At 53.7% G+C, this 22,571-nt stretch overlaps 9 protein-coding genes and 1 non-coding gene across 10 annotated transcripts; 5 read left to right on the top strand and 5 right to left on the bottom strand.

The window, feature by feature from the left end:
* Positions 1-212: 212 nt before the first annotated feature.
* On the top strand, positions 213-1,773 carry CLUP02_03728 (calpain; the record flags this gene model as incomplete). The annotated part of the gene is made up of 5 exons (XM_049282745.1): positions 213-383; positions 489-538; positions 754-1,021; positions 1,092-1,363; positions 1,446-1,773. The coding sequence occupies 5 exons, from the start codon at positions 213-215 to the stop codon at positions 1,771-1,773; spliced, it is 1,089 nt and encodes a 362-aa protein (XP_049139888.1).
* A 20-nt stretch (positions 1,774-1,793) lies between these two features.
* CLUP02_03727 (3-oxo-5-alpha-steroid 4-dehydrogenase) lies at positions 1,794-2,810 on the bottom strand (the record flags this gene model as incomplete). The annotated part of the gene is made up of 1 exon (XM_049282744.1): positions 1,794-2,810. The coding sequence occupies one exon, from the start codon at positions 2,808-2,810 to the stop codon at positions 1,794-1,796; it is 1,017 nt and encodes a 338-aa protein (XP_049139887.1).
* Positions 2,811-5,557: 2,747 nt separating this feature from the next.
* On the bottom strand, positions 5,558-7,350 carry CLUP02_03726 (uncharacterized protein; the record flags this gene model as incomplete). The annotated part of the gene is made up of 2 exons (XM_049282743.1): positions 5,558-5,605; positions 5,770-7,350. 2 exons carry the CDS (start codon positions 7,348-7,350, stop codon positions 5,558-5,560), a joined length of 1,629 nt encoding a protein of 542 aa, XP_049139886.1.
* A 1,165-nt stretch (positions 7,351-8,515) lies between these two features.
* CLUP02_03724 (triose-phosphate transporter) lies at positions 8,516-10,081 on the bottom strand (the record flags this gene model as incomplete). Its single annotated transcript, XM_049282742.1, has 4 exons — positions 8,516-8,935; positions 9,140-9,362; positions 9,505-9,680; positions 9,818-10,081. 4 exons carry the CDS (start codon positions 10,079-10,081, stop codon positions 8,516-8,518), a joined length of 1,083 nt encoding a protein of 360 aa, XP_049139885.1.
* Positions 10,082-10,767: 686 nt separating this feature from the next.
* CLUP02_03723 (uncharacterized protein) lies at positions 10,768-11,025 on the bottom strand (the record flags this gene model as incomplete). Its single annotated transcript, XM_049282741.1, has 1 exon — positions 10,768-11,025. One exon carries the CDS (start codon positions 11,023-11,025, stop codon positions 10,768-10,770), a length of 258 nt encoding a protein of 85 aa, XP_049139884.1.
* A 3,483-nt stretch (positions 11,026-14,508) lies between these two features.
* On the top strand, positions 14,509-15,163 carry CLUP02_03722 (uncharacterized protein; the record flags this gene model as incomplete). Its single annotated transcript, XM_049282740.1, has 2 exons — positions 14,509-14,661; positions 15,077-15,163. The coding sequence occupies 2 exons, from the start codon at positions 14,509-14,511 to the stop codon at positions 15,161-15,163; spliced, it is 240 nt and encodes a 79-aa protein (XP_049139883.1).
* Positions 15,164-15,393: 230 nt separating this feature from the next.
* On the top strand, positions 15,394-15,846 carry CLUP02_03721 (uncharacterized protein; the record flags this gene model as incomplete). Its single annotated transcript, XM_049282739.1, has 2 exons — positions 15,394-15,452; positions 15,636-15,846. The coding sequence occupies 2 exons, from the start codon at positions 15,394-15,396 to the stop codon at positions 15,844-15,846; spliced, it is 270 nt and encodes an 89-aa protein (XP_049139882.1).
* Positions 15,847-17,110: 1,264 nt separating this feature from the next.
* Positions 17,111-19,516, top strand: CLUP02_03720 (uncharacterized protein; the record flags this gene model as incomplete). The annotated part of the gene is made up of 3 exons (XM_049282738.1): positions 17,111-17,163; positions 17,561-17,831; positions 18,071-19,516. The coding sequence occupies 3 exons, from the start codon at positions 17,111-17,113 to the stop codon at positions 19,514-19,516; spliced, it is 1,770 nt and encodes a 589-aa protein (XP_049139881.1).
* Positions 19,517-20,711: 1,195 nt separating this feature from the next.
* Positions 20,712-20,801, bottom strand: CLUP02_tRNA044. Its single transcript has one exon. It is a non-coding gene; the product is annotated as a tRNA-His (tRNA).
* A 1,230-nt stretch (positions 20,802-22,031) lies between these two features.
* Positions 22,032-22,250, top strand: CLUP02_03719 (uncharacterized protein; the record flags this gene model as incomplete). The annotated part of the gene is made up of 1 exon (XM_049282737.1): positions 22,032-22,250. One exon carries the CDS (start codon positions 22,032-22,034, stop codon positions 22,248-22,250), a length of 219 nt encoding a protein of 72 aa, XP_049139880.1.
* Between the last annotated feature and the right edge of the window lie 321 nt (positions 22,251-22,571).

Here is a 22,571-nt window from a genome sequence, read left to right as displayed (position 1 = left end):
TGTGGTTTGCTAGTCCAAAAACTCGTCTTTCTCCTGCTGGTGGAAAACCTCGAATCTGCCCGGTGCGTGTTCTTGGTGCGACTCGAATGGTACGTATCGAAGCCTCCAAATTCCCCATGCCCCACCTCGGCCAATCCTAGCCCCCTCCAGAGTCGCAGCAGGCTCCTCTTCCCCCTCCCCGGCCGTCGCATCTTGGATTCAAATGGCGAATCATGAGCGACATTCAAAACGGAGAGCTCATGAAGCGGGACCAGACCAGCCAATCACCTACTGTGGCGGATAGCACCACTACCACTGGGAACGGACACCTTACCGTCAGTCACGCGCTGCCTGTGACTAATCGACCTGCCGTTTCCCGATTAGACCTAGTGTACTCTAAGCAGGTGTCCGTTCTCGCCTTTTCTTGTTATTAGTGCAATACCTCCCATCCTTGACTGCTTGAGGCAACTGGCGACCTCAGGTTTGGCGTGTCTGACAACCACAAGCAGGCGCGCTCAAGTCTTAGGCCGGAGACTGGAGTTGGACGTCTTCTTGCCCTGTCGCTTCCATCCATCCATGATCCAGCTCCCGTCCTTGCTTCTCCACCCAACCTTGCCGTCCTCGTCGCTTCCATCGTTGCCTGGATCCTCCCAGCTGGACGCAGAACCGTTTGACTCTTGGCCTCTTATGCCGCTTTGCAGCCGGAGCTTGGATCTTACGTCGACGACCTTTGCGCACCTCGTGCCAACTTGCGACAAGCTTCGACGTACCTAGGTTTCCCGACCCCTTCAACCAACATCACGTCACTTCGTTTGGGATCCCCATCCATAAAGTTGGGCGCAGCCCCAGATCACACCACCTGTGTCCCGACTATCAAACGTCTGCGACCACACAGCTGCGAGGCGAAGCCAGCAATATGCTTTTGGCAGCCGTGAACTTACCTGCCTCCCTCGACGACGTCAGAGTCAAGAAGCTTCCGCCGTCCTCTTACTACATTGCGGACTTCATATCAGAGGAGGAGGAACGCTTAATCTTACAAAAGGTACGGAAACTTATTTCGACGACGTCCGTCGAGCCAACAGCTGTGGCTGACTTGCCCTTGAAACCAACAGATAGCTGAGGCGCCGAAACCCCGCTGGAAGCAACTGACTCATCGACGTCTCCAAACATGGCCGTCCGATCTCGTCAACAACAAGCTGATCGATGCTCCCTTGCCACAGTGGTTGCAAGAGCCTGTGATCTCGCGAATTCTTTCCTTACCTCTTGCCGCCGATTCTGATTCGTCCAATCTCTTCGCTAGCAGTCCTCACAAACGACCGAATCACGTGCTGATAAACGAGTATCCTTCGGGAGTAGGAATCATGCCGCATAAGTTGAGTACATGGTAGGTGTTCACGTGAAGAGCTTTGAATCTCATGCTGGCTATAGGACGGGGCTGCCTATCATCCAGTTGTGTGTACTGTCAGTCTTGGAGCAAGTCTGTGTCTGAACCTATACCAAACCAAGGAGGATGGTGCCATGGACCCAGAGCCTGTGGGACGCATTCTTCAGGAGCCCAGGAGTCTTCTCATCACCACCGACGACCTCTATACCGATTACCTCCACGGCATAGCCGATGTCGAGGAGGACGTTGAGCTATCTGCCGAGACGATCGTGAATTGGGACCTTTTGCGTTCGCAGGATGACTTTTCTGCTGGCCGAAGCGCACGCGCGACCAGGACGAGTCTGACATACCGGGACGTCATGCAGGTGTCGAAACTTGGGGCCAAGTTTGGCTTGTTTGGAAAGAAGTGATATTCGAGGCGCAAGTGTGTCTAAAAGACAAAGGGTATCATCCTCCATTTACTGGCGACCTTCTCAGCACCAAACTTCTGCGCGTACCACTGCTTGGTCCCATCTGCCGTTGTGCCTAAATTGGCGACAATGAACCACAAAGCACCCATGAGGGTGCGGTTTACCATGTAGCCCTTTGGTGCGGCTATCATGGCAAGGCCCAAATAGATCAGGCATTCGCAAGTGTAATGAGGGCAGATGAGATACCGAAAAAGGCCCTCCTCCGGCAATGAATACTTCTTGAGGCTGGCCAAGTGTTTGTGGCATTTATGCTGATTAGACCATCCGTAGAGGTACGCGACGGTCCCAGCGGCGACCCCAGGTGACAGAAGACCTTCCAAGTTTGGCCTTGCTTCTTGCCTCAAGGCGGCTGGGAAAGGTGAGTGTGTATCTGAGAGTGGGAAATGACGGTCCTCACCTGAGCCGTCAACCCAGACGGATACACTCATGCAGAGATAGAAACCCAATCCAAGCAGCCAATGAACGAACCACATCCTAGAAGACCCCGGTCTCATCACGAAGAGACACTCGTACAATCTCCTCGTGCCTTGCAGCGCCATCAATGTCCAGACGAGCACTGTCTGCTCGAAGCTCACAACCGGGCCGTCCGAAGCCGCCTGCTGGCCAGAGATGATGGCCATGACTGAACCGCTTTGAAAATACTGCCATGCCCAGAAAGCCGAACCTGCAACGGACGCGACGTAGAAGTGCATGAACCACGCGTGTGGAATTTGACCAAAGGAAGTCACAGCTTTGGCGGCTTGCGTGAAGAAGTCCAATCTTTTGGGACCAGTGGGCTCCTTGGTCCGGTCGTTGGTGTCGGTGGTAGTAGCCGGCGAGCGGGCGCCGTAGTCGAGAAGAAGACGCTGGGTCGTCTTTGGCACTACCTGGATGGCCAACACTACTGCTGTTGAGAGCCCGAAGAATATCTGGCACCAATGGGCCGGCGGCAAGGTTGAGAGAGCATCCATCATCGTCGTCGGTGTAAGGGAGGCCATGGCCGTGGCTGGTATATGATGAGCGGTTGTTGTAAGCTGTGGTTGAGGTTAGAGCAGGGGTTACTTATTGTACAGTGTTGCGGGATTGTTTGATACGGTCCAATATGACGAGCCGGATCAATCGGATCAACTCCCAGCCGCTCCCGATGACATATGCGGGCGTATAGCAGCGGCTCATCCCTCGAGACTCAAGGTGCCTCGGGAAACTTATTCGAGGGCGCCATTCACAGGGTCACATCCAAGAACAACTCCTATTGGACTTTTCCAGATGCATGCCACATGCAGGCTGAGGGGGGAGATCAGCACACTGCGTCCTCCCGCCCGCTCCGCCCGGCCAAAGTGAGGCTTACAACGCATTCCCGTCTTTCTTGTTGCTTGTTAAAAAGTGCAAGGCGGCCCGTTCGAGGCACAGTCACATCTTTTGGGGGCCGGCGGCTCTGCAGGCTGCGAGCCCAGCTGCAACACCGCGGCAGGCTGTAGGCTTCTCTCCTGTCTGCCTACCTGGAAGCTGCCTCGTTGTAACCCGGCTTCTAGGTCTCGAAGCGCGTGGATGTGGCTTGCCGTGTTGACTGGTTGGAATCGGGAAATGTTTGTTTTTGAATCGGGAAATATAGTGTCTGGTAACTACTGAGGCGGTCTCCGGTGACACTGGTTCTCAACCCGTCTCTTCGCCTTCAAGGCATCGGGCTCCAGGCTTTCTTTTTCTTAGATAGTCGGGTAAGAAGGATTAGATGTTTGATGGGGGAAAGTGGAAGTATGATTTGTACAGGGCATGCGTAAGTTCCATTCCATAGTGTGCATGCGTGTTCGCTGTGAAGAAGGTCGGCAATAGCCTGATCATGGCTTACATCTGATGTGGGTGGGCGTTGGTGCTGGTCCGCCTGGTCCGCCTGGTTCGCCTGGTGTGGCTGGCGCTGATTGTATGAATCAAGTGGGAAGCGTGGTTCGCCCGCCTCCTTGGAATTTGCGTATATAAGGGGTTTCCCGCTCCCCAGAAATCCAGTCCATCCCCCATCTCCTCATCACGAAGCATCGAATCACAATTGTCCCGTCCTTCTCCTCTTTGGTGTTGGTACCATTCACTTTGATACTTGGCCCATCTGCGCACATCTCAAGACTGCATCTAGCCATTGCGTTTCGCGACCTACACCGTGACGGCGAACCATATTTCCCAGTCCGGGCACGCTTCTAGTCTCTGCCGCATCTCTACCCGGTCTCTCATCTTCCGTGTGAAGCTCGTAGGGTATTGCTCTCTGCTCACGAGGCTACCGTATCGTGACCAGCGTGATAAGGTGGTAATCGCCCTTTGATACGTGATCTTACCTGTTATTGTGCTTTAGCGAGCTCCTCCCGAATAGATAAGGAATGTAGCCAGTTGATCTACAGCAGTATACAGGTAGTGGGTCTGATTACTACTTCGAAGAGCTTTGGCTGAATGTATGATGGCCTGGACCTGGGTATCGAATAGTAGAAAAGGGGCGGGCGGGGGATTTTCGGGCTTGGGGTTTGGACGGTCATACGCAATTGACGGGGTTGGTTCGGTTAAATCGGAACTGTAACCTTGTGTAGTAAAGTAATTGGGGCAAGGAGATGATGGCCTGACTATGTGACAGTGTAACTATAGTCAAACTTACTTCGTAGACCTTGGAGAAGAGTGGTATAGAAGCTCACGATGCAGTCATCGGAGGATTTTCGGCGGATGCGTCAATCTTAGGAGACGGCCCTCTTGTTCGTCTGTTATCACACAGGGCATAGGAGGTGGATAACTTCGTCTAGTAACATGATTCATCACCGCTTCTGTTCGAATTTTAGGGGGGTAAAGCCAAGGCACTTACACAGACAAGTGAGCAATGAGAGGACCAGAGACCTGAAAGTCCTTGGCCAGTTCTATTAAACTCGGCCCTCGTCAGTTTCTGTTCAATTTGTCAAAACCACGTATTTGAGCAACACTCTCACGAGAGTCTTCGAGCCATCTGTAACTTTGGGTAACATGAATGATGCCTCTGCTCACAAGCACAATCTACAAAACCTCAGTCCTAGGTGACCACTCGTCTAGATGGCAAATTTCATTTGGAAAGGCGGTGCCAAATCTCTAGACAAGAAGGGTAGGAACATGTTTAGACAAGTCGAACCGCTAACCTTGCTGCCACTTTCAGAGTCCGCGATTTGGTTATCTAGTAGTGCTAATGATGATGAGCCTAGGACATGGAGCGGAGGTCATTTGCATACTAACGCCGAAAGACACGACTAAATCGGGAGGAAAAACTCATCTTTTTTGCCCGTATATCAATACTCGTGAACTCCAAGATGTGAAATCCGCGATCTTTTTTGCTTATCGACGTTTATTTACAAGCATATAGTATACTCACTTTCTATCACTAGAGATGCTGCCAACAGGAGGAAAATCAGAACACTTTTATCAACATTCTAGGCCGTGAACATTGCTAGATTTTTCTCTGCCTCATGGAGCTCGTCTGTTTCTACTATTCGTATTCACAGAAGAAAAGCAAGGGGCGTCCTAAACTCATCTTCCTCTTCACTTTGGACCAGTTTTTAGAATCAAGGTGTGAACATAAGAGTAAACTATATTGAAAAAGCAAAAGATTTCACAACTTATTACGAAAGGGCTTAGAGTCACGTCGCTCACAAAGATGCCGAGTGGGTTGGGTATATAAAAGGGATTTCTGTACACATTTGCGAGTACTTTGAAGTTGAAACCGCATTCTCAATAAGGCATTCATGATGCTTCATTGCTCAAATGAATTGATTGAATCCGTCTCGAAGTCTTGGAAACCCTAAAAGATCACCCGGAACTCCATATATGGTCTAGTCTCCCAATTCTATACTCAGCCAAACACCCACATGAGCCATCTCACAACCCCTTAAAGCACCCTCTCATCCATCCCGTAACCTTCTTCAACAATCGTCTACTACCTTTATTCTCGCTCCCCCCACGAACCACCTCAACCTCGACCTTGCCACGAGTCAACCCGAGACCCCCATCCTCAAAAGCCCAAGCCCGCAAGCGTTGCAAGTCCCACGCGTCCCTCTCCCCGTCCACGACCCTCCCCAGCGCGCCATCATCAAACGCAATGCCCCTCCAAAGCAGTACCCCCAGGACCTGAGCCCTCTTCGCCCGGCGAATGACCTCCTCATCACCCACCACGCGTCCGACCTCGTCCCAGAAGAGTGCGCGGAGGGAGGCTGCTTCGGGATAGTACTCGAATCTCGTTGATGTCGTCGTCATCGTCGTAGTCGTAATCGTTGCCGTCGTAGTAGCAGCACTCCCACCAGCAGCAAAGTCAACATCGCTACTCCCACCAACGACAACATCCTCCCCCAACACCTCCTCGAGCCCGTACATGCCCACCCCGAACGGCAGCCACTCCAGCTCGGCCCAGTCAATCAACCCAACCAGCCCGCCAGCCCTCTCCTCCCTCCCCCACCCCAGTTTCCGCCTCACCCACGCCTCGCCGCTCTCGTCCCCTGCCTCCTCGCGCGGCGGATGAACCATGATATTATCCGGCACGAGGTCCCCGTGCGTAACAACCCAAGGCAACCTCTCGATACCCCCAAGATCCCTCCTGACATCCCTCACAACGTCCCGAAACTCACAAGGCAACCCCTTTCCCATAATCTCCAACCGCCACGCCAAACTCCCTCCCACGCGCCCTCTGCCGTCCGCACCCCCGTGTCCGCGTCCCTCCCCGGAATCCTCCCGCCTCCCCCTCCACGAATCCGCAAAGACAACAGCCAGATCCGCAACAAGCCTCCTTCTCGACGCTCTCGGGTCCGTCTCCAGACCCGCAGATATCCTCCGGAAGCCCGTCAAGGATACACCGCCGACCCTCTCCAGGAGATACGCACACAGCTCCCCGTCCTTCTTCCCCTCTCCGCCACGAGTCGCCGTCGTATCCAGCCCCTCCAACACACCAAGCCCCTCCACGCCCGGCACGACCCCATCCCCAAGTACACCCCTAGCCTCGACACACATCTCGACGTCAACACCGTGCCTCCGAGGTCGGAACTGAACGAGTCTTCCGCCACCACCACTGCCGCCGCTCTTCCAACTCGTACCGCTCTCGCTCCGGCTCCGACTCTCGACGCTCCCCCCTCCCCCGGCCTCAACACCGCTATCCCGCCGCCGTCCCGCCGCTCCACCGGGAAGCGGCCTCAGGAGCAGCGTATAAGAGCAGTACCCCTGAAACGGCGCCCTCTCGACCTCGCACCCGGGGAACATTGCCTGCGCGAACTCGTGCGCTGCCGCGATGGCGGAGGGGTGGAGTCGGTTCCTCGCCAGGAACGCCGCGACTTTGCCGTCGTCGCCTCTGGTCTCGGTGTCCTTGGTCTCGATGTCTTTGCCGTCGGTGGCACCTTGTCCATCCGCGTCCCGGGCCCCCGACTCCGGAACCGGGTTGATCTCTGCCGCATCGCATAGAATCGACGGTATCATCGAAGTAAACCCTCCGTGGCCTTGTCTCGAAGCTTTCGCGACGGCGAGATCGTCGTCATCTCTGCGGGGTCGGGTATCAATCGACATTATCAAGGTAGGTTATCTCTTCTTCTTTTTATCGGGGTTTCTTTCAAGGCGGTTTCCAAATTGCCATTATACAATAAACATTACAATTGACACTCATGAGAAACCCGTGGGAAGAGTTGATGGATGGAAGCAGCGTTTATCAAATCTCCATCTCTCACCTGAGTGAAGTGAGCTGAGCTGAGTAGGTAGTGCGTGTGGGGGAAAATGGGGTCCCAATCGAGTTCACATGACGGCACCATCAGCAGGTTTTCCCGCCTGCGTTTTCTCGGTCAGCGCTCGCGCATGTCGTTTTTCTGCAGCAGATGGCTTTTCGGGGAAAGGGCAGCATGAATTGGGGGGGGATGAACAACTCCGACCACACCCACTCCGCCCACGGGATGTGCCCGCGTGGGGTGGTGTCTTGCAGATGACTACCCGTCATCTAGTCCGGGAATAATCATCACACTTGGTCTTGAGGTGAGCACTCCGGAACAGTCAACACTACCTCTCATAAACGAAAACGTATGGGGAACATTGGTTAAGATCATTTTTTGAATGTTTGTATTATTACCTGACGGTAAATTGAGAAGTGAATGAAGAAAAAAAGAGAAGAAAAAAAAGAAGCCCAGGGTTTCTAGAGGACAAATGAAGTCTTTTCCCTAGCCCTTTTTGATGAAAAACATCCCGTGTTTATGCCCGTTTCCTTTACTCCATGCGAAGGGTATAAATCGATGCGCGAACCCTATGGCCCACGGCATGCATGCTTCTGTTTCGTCGGTGCACTCGGCTCCTCCGTCTTACACGCGGCATCATCTTGTCCAGAGTGCGGTGCGTCGGCAAGGAAACTCCTTAGCGGAAAGGGGGGAAGCAGGCGGCAGCGATACCGGCTTTTTTGGACGCCAGCTTTGATTGGCTTCCGCCGGCGCCGCCCTAACCCATGCGGGTTTCCCGACGCCACGATGTGCGGCAGATCGTCCTGTCCTGTCCCGTAGCTCCGTGGCTGTTGGACGGCGTCGACCGCGGCTCCGGTGGTTGATACAACCAGAAGCCTTCCCGATACACCCCAACACCCTCACAGGCTGACCCGGCTTTGCCTGCGCCCGGTTCTATATGATATTCGGCCGTTACTGATATTCGTTACACGCGCAGTATGAAATGCGCAGCTCGCCAATCCATGTGAGCCAGTTTATTTGCGGGCTCTGCGGTCGAGCTCGACCTTGCTGTACCACGCAGCACCAATCATGGTGAGGATCATGCCGGAGCCGTTGAAGAGGTGGACTTCGACGCCAAAGGCGATGATGCCGAGGCCAACCGTCAGGCATTGCTTCAGGTTACCGCAGATGCTCATCGTCAGGGCACCGGCGACCTTGTTCGTCTGGAAAGAGGCAACGTTGAGGGCGAATGCGAGGATTCCGTTACCGAGGAGAGCGATAAGGGTGGCGAGGCTGATGTTACCCTCCACGCGCATGGTGTTGAGGTTTCCGAGCTCGCCGGCGGCGATGGCGCAGGCCAAAGATTGCATAGCCGCAAAGGGCGACATGCGCAGCAGGACCTCCATAGCGGGGAGGGCCAGGGGGCCGGTCATAATGCGGTTGGTAGCGACGGTCTGTTAACATGTTCGTTAGTAACTGTAAAATGCATTGATAGTAGCACTGTAAATGGGACGAAGGTTTGCTGGCCGAGTTTCAGAGGGCGCAGAGGGCGGAGATGGCGGACCCAATTGGAGTCGCCGGGACCACTCTCCGCAAACTCGACAAAGCGTTGGATTTCGGATGATGGACGGGAGATGAGCAAACCCAAAATAACGTACCTTGACCGCAGCAAGCACCACGCCCGCAAAGGTGAGCAGGAAGCCCAGGTCGGTGAAAGTGTACTCGCCAATCGTGGTCAGAGCAGCACCAATCATGATGGGAACCAGCGTCAGGTAGGTCATGTTCTCATAAGTGCGACCAAAGACAACGCGGTAGATGAGAACCGTGAACACGGGGACGGTAGTTCGGAGGACCTGGTAGAATGGCACGGAGACCATGGCACTGCGCAGTGAATTAGCATGATTGCTCGTCAAGTTATTCGGGTTCCGCCCCTTCCGGCGGCGGCGGAGTCGCGGGCGGAATGCGCACCATCATGCGGCGCAGCACAGAACAGGCCCAAAGAGGAAGGATTTTGGTTACTCACAGTGACAGGTTCGACACGGCGATGTTGGTGGTGAAAAGCAAGCTGAAGGCGAGGAGAATGAGGTTTTCGCGGCGTCCCAGATGGGACATGGTGAAGTAGCCGCATTGCAGCAAGCAGTAGCAACCCAAACTCGCGCACGTGGCGTGAAGTGAGGTGAGAAGCCACGGGAAGGGGAACTAGAATGAAAGTTAGAGGAAGCTCATCGAAAAGGGTGCTTTTTCCCCCATCATTTCATCGCTGCTCATTCGTTTTCTCAACGATATTGATGAGAATTCGGAGCTCACGCATGCAATGATAGAGGCAATGTACATACCGCTCCGAGAATCAACTTGTTGTAGAGGGTCAAAACCAAGCTGAACATGAAATAGGCGCTCAACCAGCCAAACTTGACCTGAGGTGAGATGGTGTACTCGACGGGGTTGCGGACTCTGTCGGCGTTGGCTTGTTGTTCGGTGGCTGCAGTGCTGTTGGCTTCGAGATCGTAGCTCTCTTCGATTCGCTTCTCATCGCCGTTGAGGAGGCCGTGGCCCTCCTCGCTCCGTCGAGCCTCGTTCTTGAGGTTGCTGGATTCCGCCATTGCTTCCAAAAAGGGTTCGTCGTCGGAACGGTAGGGTGTGGGAAGTGGTGGGTTTTTGGCGTTTGGATCGTTGTTGAGAAAGAGGTTGAGCCTTTTGGACTTTCCACGTTTTCGTCGCAAGGTGTTGGAATCCTCTTTCGTTTATTTGTTTAGAGACCGTGTGTTCGTCCACAAGTTCCCTGTCGCTTAGGGGGGGTTTAAGTCGAGAAAGCTGACGACTGTCCTGGTTTCACGACGTAGATCGGTCCCGAGCGGGCGGGGGGATTTGGGCGGCAAACGGGCGTGCGTCAGGTAGTCGAGCTTAAAAAATATCGGACTAAAAAGCGACGAATGGAGGAACGGCTGCGGACGATGCGGACAAAGTGTAAATAAAAGAGAAAAAAGGGCCAAACGAGAGGCAGAGCGATCGAAGGAGTGTGTGGTTGACAATATGAATGAAGGAAGAAGGAATAAGAGAAAATAGGGACCTGGATAGATGGAGGGAGGTAGATGAGGTGCGAGGTGTGGTAATTGGGGGGGCGGATAGTAGAGACGGGAGGTACAAGGCACAAGGCAAGGGCGTTTGCTCAGTGGAACAGGCTGTAGATGAACCCAAGACTTCGGATCGCGGGCTTTGCGAGGCGTCAGCTAAATCCGATGCAGCAATGTATTCAGAAAGGGTCTGGGAACAGGGGGGCAGGGCAGGATTAAGGTAAGTTTTTAGAAAAGGGAACGACAGGAACCGGAAGGGTTGAAAGGACGTGTGGAGAGAAAAGGAATGGGGGAGTGAAGTGAGTGGTGAGGCGGGCACACGGCAAGACAGATAGCCCAGGTGAAGGACGGACGGGAGTGAGGGTGGGAATAGGAGTGGGAAGCACGGTACGGAGACTGACTATCTCAGAGAGAGTGAACACACGGGATTGAGGACAGGCACAGGGTGGAGAGGGGAGGGAGGGATGGATCATGGCAGAGGAGACATGACCCACCGGGGTGGAAGGACAAGAAGAGGAAGCAGAGGATGCCGAGATACTCAAACGGGCATCTTTCTCGCTTCCGCGCTTGGCATCAATGACGTTTCGGCTGGCGGCATTGCTCACTGCCAGTCCTCCTTTTTTCGAGTCCCCTTTTTGTTCATTTGCCGTTACCGTGTACAAGAGAGGAGGTACGGAGTCCAGACTGCCAGACTCTCACTCGGAATACTTTCCAACAATAAACATTAGATGCATCCTCCAATGGTGGGTGAATGAGAATGACATGAGTGAGTGAATGATTGAGCGAATGGGTAAGTGGACTGAGTGAGTGAGCTGGTGACTTACAACCATCTCCCGGCCCCGGCACACGATAAATTACACACGTACCTGGGCTGGTCTGGCTAACCCAAGGGAGCTTCCTCAAACAGTAAGGGTACTTCGAGGCTCGGGGATCAGGAGAGCACACCACATCGAGACAGCAAGAAAAGAAAAAGGAAAAAGCCAGAAACAAGACTTGATCCTCCGCCACTATCCGTACGTAGAGTAGCAGTGCAGGTGCGCAGTAAGGGGTCTCTCAGATCTGTCTGGGTTTCTCCCGAGTCTATTGAATGGAAACGAAACCCGGCATCACGGCTTCTCATCTCATACACTTTGGCTTTATCGCTTTATCGCCCCGCCCTTATATGAGAGAGCTTACGACGTGTCTACCATCGTAAAGGGAGCGAAAGCAGGACTCAGCCACGGCCACGGGCGATACGGCATCTTCTGTCACGAGGCGATACTCAATAGTGGACAGAAGGCGTCGTGGACACGCTCACGTACGCAACGCTTTTTCTCACACTTGATACAACAGAACTCAAAAGTCTGAATGTCCAACCTGCCCATCAAACCTAGGCTTGCGCGTTTGGGGATAATTACATCGGCAAAATCTGGCCGGTTCGGCTTGCTCTAGTCTCGATGCGACCCCATCGTTCTCGAACGGCCTCTCGTAGTCGATCGCGCTGTCGCTGTCGTTTTGGTGCTAACGCTGGCGCTGGTGGTGCTGGGCCGCCGCCGGCGTCGTGTGTGTGATGTACATTGTGCGTGAAATCTGCCCGCCCGTTTGAGCTAAACGGCAGCTAGTAGCCGGGCTCTCTCACCAGACTCCAGTGCAGTGTCCTACCTACCGGCCGGCTTACCGTGACGCCGCTTCGTTTTACAGCGTGCTGGCGGCTGCTCTACATAAAGTAGAGCGGATGTCGCCGTGTTTCCCATTCGGGATCCTCTGCTTTCACGGGTTCATTACCTATACAATGGGGTGAGTGCGCTCTCACTCACTTTGGATGAGGTGGTGGTGGTGGTGGCTTAGATGGGGGCGACAGGGCTTCGGGGTGCAGTTCTCCATCATCGATCAGTGGCTGCCAGGTCATCATCGTCATCTATCCTCATTTCTAGTCTGGAGACTGGCGGGGGCGGTTGGAGGGTCTCGCGGGTCTGGGAAAGAGTGAAAGTCACTCAACCTGTGGTAGGTACCGTACGGATAGAGCTCTGTGACTGGTGGGCGGGACGAACAAGCCCGACGGGCCAAAGATGCGGTGGGATGTACTTTCGTACAGTGCGGTGGCGGGTGGGGATTTGCGTCCGAAGTTGAGCTTTGTCTTGGGAAGAAAAGAGCGCCCCTCATAACCACCCTTGGCAGCCGCGTAAGCCTGGGGCCCTGATTCATCCTGGTGCGGCCGGACGGCAAGGGAAGGGGGAAGGGGGAACCACAAGAATCCTATGGCCAAGTACCTAGCGAAACGGGGCCAGTTAATAAAGGAGAGGAGCCAGATACAGTGTAATTGCGGGATGAGAGACCGGGGATGTGGTTCAATTGGAGGAAGGGCAGCTATTATCTCTGGCAGACCGGGGGGAGGGTAGGTACCTACTGGAGTAGGGAACTTGGGAGAATACGTAGTGTCAACAAGAAGGGGTGGGATGGAAAAGGCAAATACCTGCCACCAGGTTGGCCAATTGCGTGGGATTACGCCCCGCCGGGGTTCGGCGGGATCAATCATGAAGAAACCTGGATAAAGTGGAATGGAAGCATTTTTTTTTGGAGCACACCTACCTTAGCTGGCGAGCAAGCTCGAGTTAGCTAAGGTGAGTCTGGAAGCATCAGTGATCACTGGCAAAAGCTGGATCAGTCCATCAAGCTCTAGAACACGTTTAATTGCGTTTAGGCGGCGGGTCTTGTTGATGTCTCAAAGTCTGGTTCTTATCTATTTGGGATCACTTGGAGAAATTCCACAGAGTGATTGATTCCAGTTGAGCGGCCGCTGCTGCTGGTGCATGATTGGCAGTCCGCATCTTGTCGCGTTGTTATCAATTCTTGATCTAAAAAAGCCTCAGACCCAACGTAACTTACTTAGGTATTCCCGTAAAGCTACCTAAGCTACAAGGCTTGCGCATGCCCGAGCTTTCTAAACAGACTTTGGAGACTGACTCTCCAAGACTCCAGCCGTCGTCCCTTCTTCATATCAAGAAAAAAGCCAAAAATCAAAAAGCAGGCGGAAAAGTGGGGGTAAAGCGACTCCAGTGCTCTGTGTGCTCGGTACGAATACTCAGGTATACTTTCCTAAGCGCGTGGGTAAGAGAGTCATTATCACTGGCCGATCTCATTTAAATGCGGCTCTAGGCAGGGTCCAGCATCCAAGGAGGAAAATCTAGCTTGATGAGATGCGAGCGAGCGAGCCGAAAGGTTGAATACTCCGTAATGATGTAGGGGCTGTCGGAGAAGTCTGAAGAGCAGTAGTTACCGAAGGCAATCTATCTGGATACTTCGTCTTCTGCCTGCGGCTGCTCACAGGTTTCGGCCCATTGATATCATCAGTAAGTACCCTACCGTGTGTTCTGTCATGGCACGGGAGGTTTATTTGGCAGGTCTCACTCTAGGTTTAGGTAAGGGACAAGTGTTAGGCAGGGCTCCAGCAGAAAGACGTGCGCGTGGCAGCATGGCGATGCCTGTCTCATGTTTCTCTTACTCTCTTGTCTGTGGCCCTGCAGCTGCTGCACGGAGGGGGAGGAGGAGGCTGCCCTGCACATGCTGTGTTCGGATCATTGAGTTGGCTGATCAAGCTGGGCGCAATTTGATTTGCTGCAGTGTGCTGACAAGAAAGAGAAGCCGATGAATCCGAAGTCTGGCGATGCCCAGCCTTTTTTTCCTTCTTATTTTGGGTTTGGTTCCCTCCCTTGGCTTTTTTAGGGGAGGGAGGAGCGGAACGGTGGAAGCTCGGTGGAGAGGGTGATGGTTGATGACAGCAAATAAGGGACGGCTACAGAGCCAAGCCGCGCGGTGCTGCAAGCAAACCAAAGGAAAACCGAGCGGGAAGCAGCCTTGACACTTCAAAGACATTGGATGCGACTGGCCGAGGAGAGATGCAGGGCGGGAAATGAGGACCAAGAAGCAAGGCTCAGTAGCAGGTCGCAGGTACCCAACTGCGTATGGTCAAGCCAAGCATGGCACCAGCACCAGCTCCAGCACAAGTAGCACGTCGAACCAAGACACTGGGGCTCATGACAGCAATTGCAGCAGAGAACACTGAGGTGGAGGAGGATTGTGGCTGCGCCGTGGGAGTGGAAAAGGGGAACGGACGGGATGCGGTGGAGACAGTGTGACCTCAGGATGGCGGCGGGAACACTTCCAGTTCGATGTAAAAAAGTACGTATCATGGGCCATTATGTCATCTTTCTATTTTCTTCGTTGTGAGGTCACTGACGGAAGGTGCAACTGCGCAGAATCGCAGATTAACATGGCCCCGCTTACCTCAGCACGCAATTCGCATATTATCTCTTTCTCATTGGAAACCCACAGTTTCGCTTCTTGCGCCAGGTAGATTCACACAATGAAACCATCGTGGAGATACAAATGCCGCTCGCAATTTACAGCCTCTATTCCAGATCATCAACGTCCAGCCAGGACAGAGTAGGTATCCATTCACGATGCGGCGCACAACGTGCAATGTATCGACCCAGAGAGAAGTAAGAGCATAACAGGTAAGGTACCGACAATACCTGCTTACAATAGGTACTCCAAGACCCCAAGACTCTCCAAGCACTAAGGGAGCACAACGGACGAATCGACGAGGACGGTGGCGTCTGCAACGGTCGGTAGCCCATCTCAGACAACATGGAAATTCAGCCACTCTGCCGCGGCCTCTCTTGGCGGGAGCGGTGTTACACACGTAGTTACCGTGCTAAAACTGGTCAACTGGCAACGGCTCTTCCGGGACAGCCACAATTGACGGCGGGAGTTACTGTGTAGTGGACAGTGCGCCCTCCCTTTCGCGGCTTGCCCCAAGTGCTCAACTCCAGCTCCATGAAAAGTCGCGAATCTTTCTGGCAATGGAATATGTTGCTTGCTCCCTGTCGACTGCCGTGCGTAAGGCAAGCGGCGATGTAAGGTAGGAGAATAAAGCAATGCGCCAAGACAAAGGCCACCAGGGACGAGGGTTGTCTGTCACTCTGTCTGAGTCTGACTCTAACGAAGAGCAGTACGGGGTATTCCCGTGTACGACTTTGGAAAACTTCTGTGCGTATTTGCAGGTAGCACAAACAGCTGCAGACTGCTGAGCTAAGGCAGGCAGTCAGTCAATCAGTCAATCAAGTCCCGCCATGCTGGCTGCAGACAAGACAAGAGGCAGCACGGCTAAGGTCTCAACCGTCACCGATGCGGCACCGATGCGGCGATACCAAGCATCCAAGCCGGACGACACGGCAAGTCTGATATCTTGGGTCATCACCCACCTCACCCACCGAACCACCAACATCAGACCGTCACCGTCAGCCCGGCCCTGAGCTAGCCAATGCCATCCGGCCCTTGTCAGCGCCCCCCTCCGTGCCTCCCCATGGCTTGATATTCCGATGGTCCCAAGATCCTTGGGTGCCCACGACTGGACCCAGTAGGCTATTTCCTAACACGCGTACTGGCGTACCGACGTACACAGAACAATGACAAGCCTAGCCCATGCCATGCGACACCGCGACGTCCACCGCTAAAGTGTGTGTGAGTGTCTGGGCGGGACGGCAACTTTGAGACGTCTGTGTGCGTGTCCCTCTCCTCGCATCGCTCAGGACGCCAGGGACTCCCTCTGTCTATCAACTCTTCAAGACATGCGTGCCATGAGAAAGGAGATTGATGTGCCGGTCAAACTGATTATCATGTACCCGACCTGATGAACCAAATAGCACCTGGAACTTCCATGGGGAGTGTTGGAAGGCGGACGGTGAGATGACCTCTCCCTCTCCGCCAGTCCCGGCGTCCCGCCCGCTACGCCACGCTGGACATTGCCTCCCCCTAATTGCTATCCGAGGAAGGTACCTCGCATTAGTACCTTTCCTCGCACCTGCACCGCACCTTCACCAGCGCCTCCCTGCTCCTTCCGCACCTCACATGGGGCTGCGTGGCTGCTTCCCGCTCCGACGCCCTCCTCTCTTAGTGCCGCCCACCCATCCCTTCCTTCCTGCCATGCGCTGAACAAGAGGTACATCGTAAGGTAATCATTTGGGACACCGCCCGCACTGCCGCATCAGCAGCAGCAGCAGCAGCAGCAACAACAATAACAATCCAATATCCGTACCTGCCCTGACTACCGTTACCTTATGGATACTTTGATACCTGATGTGCAGTGGTCATCAACCACCAAAAAGTACCTTGGTCTTAGCTCAATCTTGGCTCCTCCGAGTCGTTGTCACTCCGGGTCTGTCCTTCCTTCTTCCCTAATCCTCCCTTTTATTCCGTCCTGTATTATTACAATTCTTCTTTTTTGACCTCTTCCTTCCCCCTCGAGACTCCCGCTCGTCCAATCCAATCTTGGGCGAATCATCCCGTGCAGCTGGTCCACTTAGCCAGACCTTGCTTCCAATTTCCTTTCCGCCGCTGCTTCCCCGGACTCGAAAGGACTATCGACGTTCTCGGAGTCTAGTCCACTACCCGTACCTGTCCCAAGGATCCAGAGGTACCTGAACTGGAATTCACCAACTCGAACTTCAGTGCGGCTCAAGTCACAGCCGTATCGGTCGACAGCCTGTGTCTCTCTCCATCTCTCTTCCGCGTCGACACATGACCACCCACACGCCTGTCTTTACCGAGAAGAGCAGCACACCAAGACAAAAGTAGACGATACCGAGACCAAGGGGTTCGACCACGAGGGTGGGAAGAAAAGAGCATTCTCAGCGGCAACGGGCGTCTCCTGTTCCTCTGGCCTGACAGCTCTTGGAAATACTGACTTTGGCACTTGGCCTTGGCAATTCCTGGCCCTCAACCTGAACCCAGGGGGAAAAAACTCCCCGCCCATCTCCATCCGCCATCTGTCACCTAGCATTTCTTGCCACAGTCAACTTCTTCCACTCATTTCTTCCCCTTCTCTTTTACCCTCCAACCCCTTAACAACGACGACGATCCTCGAGTCCTGGGAGTGTGCATATTCTTCTCTACTTTCCTTCCTTACTCTCGTTACTGCCGGCCCTTAGGTGTTCATTTGGTTCGTTACCGTCTTTCTAATACCCCAAGTTGCACGCTCGACCTCTTCTCTCTCTCGTGGATATCGCTTCATCGCCGCCGTCGCAAACCAACATTGCACTGCACTGCACTAGCCCGCTTGTCAACCCCCCCAAAATCGCCCAACCTGGATCTCAAGCCAATCCGGCAGCTAAATGAAACCCGAGTCGCACCCATGTTGATGGCTCTGAAAGGCCGCAGACTCGTTCTGCTGGCCGCTTTCGTCATCGTTTCGGCGCTTCTCATCTTCTCACAGTCCCTCTACCCGGAGAACCTGAGCTGGGTAAGCTTCTTTCCTTCTTTTTTGTTTCCTGTTGTTACTTCAAACTTCTTGTCGTTTTTTGATCGCCGTCGCAAGCCCCCCGTCTACTGGGGCAGTTTTTCCCCCAGGAGAGGAAGAATGCGCACCTACGTGCCGACTTGGGCTGAAACTTCGACCGAACTCCTCGATGCGGGACTCTGAGACACCCGTTGTAGCTGTTTGCGCTTGACATTTGTACTGACAATGGCCTCCTCCCACAGTCCGACATCTCAGCTTCTCTCCCCACCGGAAGTAAATCCTCCGCGCCATCCACCAAGGGGGCCAAACCCGCCCGCGCAGGCACCGGCCGTTTCCATTTCCTGATCGCCGCCAGCGCCCCGAACTTGCAGTTCTGCCGCGCCCTCGTTTCGTCTACCGCCAACCGCTTCGGCGCGCCAGTCATTGCAGGATGGAACGGCACCGGCGAAAACGATGCTGCCCTGTCCCACTTGGCCAAGATCCGCGTCGTCACCAAGTACCTCGAAGACTTGCCCGAATCCAGCAACGACGATCTCTTCATGATGATTGATGGCTATGACGTCCTTCTCCAGTTTGGCCCCGATGTCTTGATTGAGAGATATTTCAAGGCAGCGGCCAAGGAAGACGAGCGAATCATCCAGCAGCTGGGACCCGAGAGGGCCCAGAGTCTGGCTGGTCCGATGGGCCGACATATCTTCTTCGGCGCGGACAAGGTCTGCTGGCCCGTGGACTGGCGGCGTCCGGCTTGCTGGGCGGTTCCTCCGGTGCCCAACATGGACGGCCACGAGTTCGGCCCTCTCACGAATACTGGCGAGGATATGGCCTTCAACCACCCCCGATGGCTCAACAGCGGCACCATTATTGGTCCCATCAAGGAGGTCCGCGAGATGTTCCGAGCCACTCTCGACCTAATAAACGAAGTGTACGACCCGGAATACGAGTTCAGAGAGAGCGACCAGTTCTACATGAGCGACGTCTGGGGGTTGCAGGAGCTTGAGAGAATACAGATGCAAAAGGAGGAAAATCCCGATGCCGCTGTCATGCTGCCTCCGGAAGACGGCTGGGTTCCCGAGTTGGAGCCCGCGTACAGCTACAACTTCCACATCGCCATGGACTATTGGAGTCTGATGTTCCAGACATGGGCTGGCTACGGCGAGTGGGTGAACTGGCGCAAATTTGACCGCCCCCTGTACTCGGTCGAAATCTCACAAAACTATCGCAACAGTTCCACCTTTGTGCCTTGGAGCTTGCATATGCAAGCGGACGGCATGAAGTCGCTCAAGCGCATCTTCAACACAACCGAGGACGAAACGATGGGCGCGACGGTGAACGAGCTGATCCGCAAGTCCGAATTCGGCGCCAACATTGTGACCAAGCAGACGTTCCCGCTGCTGCACGTCACCGGAGAGAAGGGAGCCTTGGACGTGTTCTGGCCTCGGATGTGGTTCTTCCCCTATGGCCGCTCCCTGATCCGTTCCGCTATCAACTGGTTCCAGCAGGAGGAACATTATATGCCTGAGCTGATTGACGGCCGAGTGTGGTATCCCGCACACCCGTATCCCAAGGACATTCGGGAGAACGATGGCGGTGCCTGGTCAGACACTGCCAACGACAACGGAACCGTGTATTGGCTGGGATTCGACCAGCTGTGCGCAGAGCACCACGGTATCTTGTTTGGGGAAGATTAAGTAAGGGTTCTCCGTGAAGGAGAAAGGGAGGGTTTTCTCGCGCGTTACTTGGTTTGAGCATATTTGAGCACCTTGGGTTTACGAGGTCTGGAAAATACAGTGCAGGTTCAAAGGGAACCACCTGCACTAGATTCGCAGCATGAGAGCTGCTTGCAGTCAGTACTGGAACAAGAGTATCCGTACTACAACAAAATGAAACGGCCCGGTTTGCATGTTGCGCTGAGCATACTACGATGCAATACCCACCATGTTTTTGTGCCTGATTTTCTTATTCACATATCTTAGCGATGTCTGATGTCGTGTTTGAGTACGTAAAGCATAGCGACCAGAAAGCAATAGACAGACCGCCGTCAGAACGACGGGCGGCAAAATTTAAGACATGCCAACTTTGACATTAGCTCAATGTGTTTTGATGGATTATCCGGTGACTGGACGTGTCTAGAACAACAGTCTTGGCAGTCTCGGGCTTGCTCCGACAAGGTGAAGTCAAGTTTGACTCTTCCTCTCCCTGCTTCCGCTGCCGCGCCACTGTTCGGACTTGATGTAGGGCTGGGGATTGAAAAGAACACTATTGAGCGGCAATGTTTCGCAGTAGCTGAAGGAGGGCAGTAGGTACATGACTATCCCGGGATGATGGGATGGCGCGTTTCTAGTTTTTCGATAATCAAGGTTTTTTCGGGTCTCCTTGCAGGTAGTAGCTGAGGTTCTTTATTTATTTATTCTGGCCTTGTGTCCTTTCCTTCCGAATTTGGACGGTATTGGGGTCAATTTCTTGGCGTGATTGGTTGGAGCCTGGTGTGTTGCGGCTGATGGCGTTGGAAAGTTTCTTCGGTGGCGGCGGTGGTTCGGAGGCTTGCCAAGACGAACCGGGTCGCGGCCAATCCCACCCTTGGGGTATTTGGTCGGATTTGGTAGGTGTTACACTTTGGAGGTTGAGACTTTGGCGTCCCTTGAGAATCCAGCTACCTGAGAGGTCTCGTGATGTGACGGGTTTAGGCTGCGACGCATCAAAGGGAGTGGTTGATTGTGAGACAGGTTTTGTAGTGAGGCTGGATTTGGGATGAGACTCGACTGAGTTAAGCATGATAGTACGCAAAAGAAGGAAAGAAAGATGGGCAGCCAAAAAAAGAAACGCTCGAGATGCAGACTTAAAAAAGGGAAAAAATGAAATCGGTCCAGGTGGACCGACTTCGACTGCCCAGAGGCGGATTCGAACCGCCGTCAACACGGATCGCTGTATAGAAGAACCACAACGTATCATCCTAACCAACTAGACGATCTGGGCGAGTTGATGAAGGTATTGGAGGGGAGAATGGCCCCAGGTAAGCATCGTGGTGGGTTCCGGGTGGGTTTTGCGTGTGAGTGTGGGGGCCAGTGGTGGGTAGTTGGGTGCTAGTGGATGCGTTCTACATCGTGAGAAATTCGGCGGCCTTCGTGCGGGAGATTTTGGAGGTTAGGGATTTGGGAAGGGAGAGGAAAGAAGGCGGATGTGGATTGGATGAGAGACTAGGTAAGGTTCATTGCTGGAGGGGCAAGTAAGACGGGAGTCATTCGAGATGTTTGGGCTGCAGGGTACAGTCAGACGGGATACGGGTGTGGCGGAGGCTTTTTGGGAGTGGTTGATTACGGAATGTTTTGCGTGAGCACTTGCGCTGGTGCGTATTTTCGTTGATTCGGTTACTCGAAAGACGGAACGTTTTTCCTGTAGAAAACAGAGTGCTTGGTAGAGTTCTCTGGCTGATGTTGTTCAAGGCTGGATGGTTCATCCCATCATGACTGCTCGGAATGCCCGCTCCCGCATTTCGTCGGCATAGTCTAATGCGGCTCCAAAGTCTGACCTTGAGGCAGGGTCTCACGACGGGTATTCGCAGTGTGCGCTATTGACGATCACGAGGTTCATGAGGGTTGGCCTAGGACAGCAGGGAGTGGTTCTCAAATCTGAGGTGAGATGCGGGACTGGGCAATCCCGATCGTAGGGCTGGGCTGGTTGGATGGACAGATGTTGATGGGTATGGTCTTACAACTGATGCTTGATGCAGTCATTTTTGGCGGGGTATGCACGGCGGCTTTCCCGCGAAGCTAAGGTTGTGGAAGATTGAGAGTTGCCGAATGGTGAGTGGCAGACGGGTAATGTAGTGCCTTTTAACTTTGATTCTGTTATTGTTGTCGTCACTTGTTTAGTCAGCTTAACATAATGCCCATCCCACGACATATGTCTAGTCCGAATTGGTGCAACTGTATTTGTATGTCAGTAAACTACCTAGTAACAATACTAATAAAGTTCCATAACCCGGTTGACATATTTTGTTACGAAACTCCCTGGATCGAGAGCCTCAAAACGGTTGCCTTAGTACCTTTCCCAAGACGTCTGCAGTCAATTGGTTCGCCTGCTCGTCGCCTCTGGTGGAAATGAACCTCCCAGTCACCTGCCCCAAGAGGCAAGAGACCGTCGCTCTCCCCTGTGCCGTCTCTTCCTTGCCAATGCCCAGACGCCTCTCTTCAATGGCTCAGCGAGATGCAGATGTGCGGCACTGCCCGCCTGCTCATTTCTATAAGCTCTTTAGCGATTGAAGAAGCTGACCTATGGCAGGCGACTCGAATGATACTGCAAATTCCTAAAAATGTCCGTTGTGGAGGCTCTGTCATTCAATTGACGACGGATTTGTTCCTCTATTACTACCCTGAGCTCACACTCGTTCCTCTCAGCCATTCTTTGAGAGCAGGTGACTGGTAATGTCATCGAGGCTGAGCGCCTCCACGGCAAGTGACTCCAAGACTCGTCTTTGTCGTTCAAGTTCTTGAACGGAGATGCCCAATAGATGCCTTTTCTCTTACCGCAACTCTGTGTCACCCATCACAAGAAGCCACCGAAAATTGAGTCCTCAATGATGGGAAGGCGGCCCCCGCCAAGCGAGTCCTGCCCTGTGCAACCACCCACCCCCACGATCCACCCAAATGATGACAAGAACACCACATTTGCGCTTTCCCGCTTACATTGCATAGGTACTAAATACCTTCCCAAGGGTAGGTACACTGCTCAAACACGATGTAAGCC

Source organism: Colletotrichum lupini, chromosome 2, assembly GCF_023278565.1.
Source record: "Colletotrichum lupini chromosome 2, complete sequence".
Classification (NCBI taxonomy): Eukaryota; Fungi; Ascomycota; class Sordariomycetes; order Glomerellales; family Glomerellaceae; genus Colletotrichum; species Colletotrichum lupini.
The sequence above is the reverse complement of the archived record's forward strand: the minus strand, read 5'-3'. Positions and strand labels throughout refer to the sequence as shown.